The 5,095-nt window shown below is 54.5% G+C and overlaps 1 protein-coding gene across 1 annotated transcript; it reads left to right on the forward strand.

Annotated features, from left to right (window-relative positions):
- Positions 1-1,510: 1,510 nt before the first annotated feature.
- SPRG_15963 (hypothetical protein) lies at positions 1,511-4,242 on the forward strand. Its single transcript, XM_012355324.1, has 8 exons — positions 1,511-2,110; positions 2,154-2,368; positions 2,418-2,595; positions 2,643-2,800; positions 2,846-3,124; positions 3,323-3,840; positions 3,886-3,964; positions 4,009-4,242. The coding sequence occupies exons 1-8, from the start codon at positions 1,524-1,526 to the stop codon at positions 4,188-4,190; spliced, it is 2,196 nt and encodes a 731-aa protein (XP_012210714.1). The 5' UTR covers positions 1,511-1,523; the 3' UTR covers positions 4,191-4,242.
- Positions 4,243-5,095: the final 853 nt, after the last annotated feature.

A 5,095-nucleotide genomic window follows, 5' to 3' on the forward strand; every position in this document is an offset into this window, starting at 1 on the left:
CACGGTCTACCGCCGACAAATTGTACCGGTGGCTGACACTGTAACCCCACCAAAGGTATCCGTTGGGAGTGCGTCGCCGTCCACCAAAGGACTCCACGGTCTCGTTTCTCAAGTACGTCTTTATACATGATGCATGCGTCGTCGTCATTGCTTCTACAGATACGCGTCTGGGCTCGTGCATTGACGTCCAATGACGTGGCTACATTGCATCGATGTGACTATACTGTGACGACGGCGGCCGACTCAACGCGCCTTCTCGACGTTTCGTTCTCGACACCTGACCATCTGTACGACACGGCACAGAGTGCAACCGGTCGGTTGCTTTCCTTTACGACCTCCGGGCGAGTTGCTTGGCGCCAGCACGCGCTGCCCCGACCCCTTTCGCCCGCAGTCATCTACATGGACGACTTCAACTCGACAAGGTACGTCAGTACGTAGATGATTTGCCGAACGAACGCAGTAAGTAGCGGTTGTGATGCAAGTCGACGCGACGCCCTTCCATGGTCAGAGGTCCTCGAGCAGTTTCGCGCGCGCGGTAGTGTCTTTGAGCTGGTGCTCGAGTTTGCAGTCAGCAGAGACGATCATCACCGCGACGCGACACGGCGCCCGTCGGGACCGACCGCCTTTGACCGCATCAGCGACATTCGAAACCTCTGGGCAACGTATGCCTCGACACCTGTGCTCTGCAACCCCGAGAGGTACTGCCGTGTAGCGTGTTGTGTGCACTTTGGGCATCTGTCGGAGTAGCTGGCGACCCTACCCGCGCCCCAATAGCTTTGAAGTTTTCTGCCATATCGCGCGGTCGGGGCCGCCACAGCATATTTGTTTGCACTCGCAGCTCGAGTCGCAGTCGATGCCCGAGATTGCGACACTGCAGCGGAAGCTCCAGCAACTACTGCACACTGAAAGCCTCCGGTATCCTCGCACTACAAAAGGTAGAGCTGACATGAGTGTAGAGCGCCGTACGAGACTGTGGTCCAGCAAACGCTTCGTCGCATGGTGACGCTCGCGTCGTCACAGCACGCCGAGACCATGGCCGTCCTTCAACCACCATTTTCCAGCAAGCGACTGCTCAAGTATTTTGATGGCGTCGGTTGCTTCGTGGACGATACGGATATGTTGACGCTCGTCGATGCACTGCAGCGCTTTCAGGTACTCCCTCAAGGATGCAAAATGATAGCATCATCTTATTGCATAGACGCTACCTCGAGCGTACCGAGCCCACCCTGCAAACTTGTACCGTCCCAACCAGCACGTGCCGACGCGCACCGGTGTCTACTCGTTTCCACCGTCCCAGCAACTTCAACTCCAAGTGTCGGGTTTGCCCGGCTTTAGTCTTGCTTGCTACACATTGGACGTCCGCTGGGAGCTCCTCGAAAGCCTACACTCGTCGATACAGAGCTCGGACGACCACGCTCTACAGCTGTCATCGACGACGACCTTTGCGTCGACCGTCGAGACGGTATGAATACGCAGCCGATTGCGCTGGTGGTTCCAAATGCGACATGTAGATCGACCTCAAGATGGCGTCGTTGCACCCGCACGTGCATGCGATGCTATTTCTCGTGCAAACGACGACGGTGATGGCACGACACCAGCCACTCGTTGTAAAATGGGTCTCAGTCGACGGCGCCCACGGCCCTTCCAGCAACCTCTGTGCGCACTTTTGCGTTACTCTGCCGCATGGCGCCAGCACGGTGGCGCTTTGCGCATTATGCCGGTGCAAATCAACGTTCGAGTGGCAGCTTGTGGCGCTCGGTGACGCGTTCTCGCCGTCGTTGACGCTGCTCCAGTCGCTGCGGACGCTCGTTCAGGCAAAGTTGGCACTGACGTACACGCTACGCATCCAATACGCGACAGCCGAGCACAAGTACGTCGAGTACGCAAGGCGACTGGAAAAACATCTCCAAGCACAATACGAGACGCTCGCGATCGAGCGGATGCCGACATTGCCGGCCTCGGCGACGCAACCCGGCGTGCGCATTCTTCTTCAGAGCTCGAGCGACCCCGCGATTCTGCTCTTTCAGCAGTCACTGCACGACCCGGCGCCCCTGCCGGCACTGCGCCAGATCCAAGAAAAGCTCCGAGATGCCATAGAGACCCGTGGATGGTAGCCCTCTGGACCGATATAAGCGCTCATTATGACGATGTAGGTACATGCCACTACGCAGCAGCCCGATCAAGCACAAAACAGCGTCACTGCCACCAGAAACCGCCGTCTCGACGAGTCTCTTGTTTGTCGACGCCGAGACCTCCAAGCCAATTTCAAATGTCCAAATCTCATACGAAGCACTCGCCGGCAGCGTGTTGCAGTACAAGCCGCCGATCGCGACACAACTGCCCGTCTCGATCGCCATACGTCTTCAGCGTGAGAAGATACACGTTCGTCGTATGTCGACCGACTTTTCTATGACTAGAAAAAGCACATTTCGTGCAGGAGCGCCGCCGCGAGCAAGCCCAGCACGCTCTCGCAATGGCGCTTGTGGAGCGCGTGGTCCAAGTGGCCATGACACGGGCTGTGCAGCACCACGTCCAGATTCTTCGCAAAGACCGGCAATTGATGGCCGCCGTCATGCTCTTGCGTCGTGTCATGCGGTATGTGCCCGTCACTTGACTTTGTACCAGGTAGCCTTGTTTCATAGGCGCCGGGTTTGGAAGATTCAGCAAGCCATTTTGGTCAAGGTCCAGCAGTGGAAGCGAGAAGCGGTGCAGCTACCGCCGCATCGTATCGTGCGACAGTACAACATCACGTCGCCACGCCTGACGCTCTCGTCGAGTGAGAAAGAACTTCTCTTGCAAGGTACCGCATGCGACGGGTCCTGCTTGGCGCTGGTATCGCCCGTAGGGCTCGCAAATTCGGGTCTGGAGCACGATGCGTTGGCCACGCCGACGAGGCGGCCGCTCGTAGAGGAAGATTGGGTGCAGGACTGGCGCATCATTGCCGAGCAGCTTCAACGCAAAGAGCGCGCCAACCACAGCAGCAGTTGCGGTCTCTGGCCACTGCCGCCGGTGCGATTGCAGCCCGAAACCATGCACATCTTTCGGGCGACGCACCCGGCGTACGAAGCGTCGACCGTGCAGTGCACGCTCTATCCGTTCCGGACACCTCGCCCACTCGTCGTTCGTATGGTACCCAAGCGGCACCCCGTCATGTTTCAGTTGCAGGTACATACTACTTTGTCATGTGCGTCGAGAGACACCGATGAACACGACACGTAGACAACCGGGGAATCCCATCTCTGCGTCCGGGATGTATCCATCGAAATCATTGCGAGTGCTTCTTGTGGGGCGCGTCGTCAGATTATAAAAACGGACGGTCGAGGGCAAGCGACTGCGGCGCTGCTCCGAGGCGCGTACTCGGTGCACGTTCTCTCCAAGCTACCAACAAGAGGTATCACGTCCAAGTACGTGCCTCTGCAGGTTGAAACCGACGGCAAGGAAACACCTCTCGTAATGCTCCCCGTCGAGCGACACCCGGCGCCGGTGCGTTGCCGCGTTGTCTGCATCGACACGGGACACCTCGTCGATCGCGTCAGCGTCGATTTGTCCGATGCGTCGGGGCCTGTTGCTCGGTTAGCGCCCAGTGGACGGCTGGCCCTCGGCCCTTACATGGCGCGGGCGAGCGTACCGGGCTACCTCGAGGACGCCCATCCCGTGTACATTCCTCTCACCGCGTCACCGGGCACTTTGACAATTCTTCCACTGTTCTTGTGCCCCCATGTGCGGTTTCCCGACGAGCTCTGGATCGTCTTGCAAACATCGACGTTGAATGTTCTCGTGCTGCATGTTGACGCTACCGACGACTGTGGCGTTGTGCAAGCGTCCTCGTACCTTCGCGAGGTGCATCATTTTGTATCATATTTAATACCTGATTCCTTGCACTAGGTGGGGCCGTGGTGCGAGTGTAAACTGCTACAAAACGCGCCAGACGAAGCCCAAGTGCTTCGCATTAGGACGACACCGAGTACGTCCCATATCGTGTGCAAGCTTCTTCTGATGCGAGAGTAGAGATGCGACTGGACGTCCATGTGTACTGGAGAAAGCAAATGGATACCGACAGCGTTGTGCATGCATCCGTGCGCATGTACGGAATTCATGGGCTCGTGCAGCACCACGCAAAGGTCATCGACAGTTTCCATGCGTTGGCACCGACGGGATGGCATGTGTGCACACTGGCGTCGCCGAATTGACTTTCAATTTATATACTTGCCAGGCGGTGTACTTTATTACCGGGATTACCACTATGGGTTTCTTTTTCTATGTAGTCCATCGTCAAGTGAAGTTGACTTTCAATATATATACTAGTATATATGAACCTGTTCGCATACGTAGAGACTACTGTACGTTTGAGCAAAAAAAACTTCTGCTCCCTCAAAAATGGGCCGATTGAGCTGATTTTTTTATATTCAGAAAGGTCCTGAATTGAATACGCGTATGGCGGAATCCATTCTCAATTTCAATGAGTTTTGATCGCTTGAGAAGCACTGGAAGGAAACACATTATTATGGCTGAACGCGGGTATTTTCAAATTGACTGGGCGACTTTATGATCGATTTCACATTAAAATCGAGGCAAATAAAAAACGAGAAAGACTGTAATCAACGTGTGACTCGCGTATTATTTCGAATATTATTAGTGATGGTGTTTTTTTCGTCCTCTATAAAAATGTGGCGATATTTAAAAGGCGTATTATTATAAATAGTGATCAGTGCAAACTTTTCAACGTACTTCTGGCAACTCACATGACAATATGTGCAAATGGAACACATGGACTCGTTGCATAAAATTATTGTGCAACGACTCTATGTCTTACATTTGCGTAATTCGTCCTAGATCTGGCTGGAAGTTTGTACACTTGCAAGCCTCGCGCACGAAGTTTTTTTTGCTCAAACGTACAGTAGCAATCTCGTTGGTCATTCGCTCGCCGGGCCTTTCAATAGCGCAATAAGTATCTGCATTTCTCGAAACGCTGTGTTGATTCCCGTAATAAACACCAGTTCTGTCGATTGTCAACTTGCACATGTATGTATTTATGCCATGAGAAAGACCAGAGTGACTCGACACTGCAGTACTCGCTGTCATTAAGGGCCATAGA

The sequence above is a fragment of the Saprolegnia parasitica genome (genome assembly GCF_000151545.1).
Source record: "Saprolegnia parasitica CBS 223.65 unplaced genomic scaffold supercont2.229, whole genome shotgun sequence".
Classification (NCBI taxonomy): domain Eukaryota; phylum Oomycota; class Saprolegniomycetes; order Saprolegniales; family Saprolegniaceae; genus Saprolegnia; species Saprolegnia parasitica.

What these genes read in the sequence shown, in the direction of transcription:
- SPRG_15963 (XM_012355324.1), top strand. Translation starts at nt 1,524, where the DNA reads ATGGCGTCGTTGCACCCGCACGTGCATGCGATGCTATTTCTCGTGCAA. An exon ending in CTCTTGCGTCGTGTCATGCG is followed by an intron (nt 2,596 to 2,642) that starts GTATGTGCCCGT and finishes CTTGTTTCATAG; the next exon opens with GCGCCGGGTTTGGAAGATTC. An exon ending in CGTCCTCGTACCTTCGCGAG is followed by an intron (nt 3,841 to 3,885) that starts GTGCATCATTTT and finishes TCCTTGCACTAG; the next exon opens with GTGGGGCCGTGGTGCGAGTG.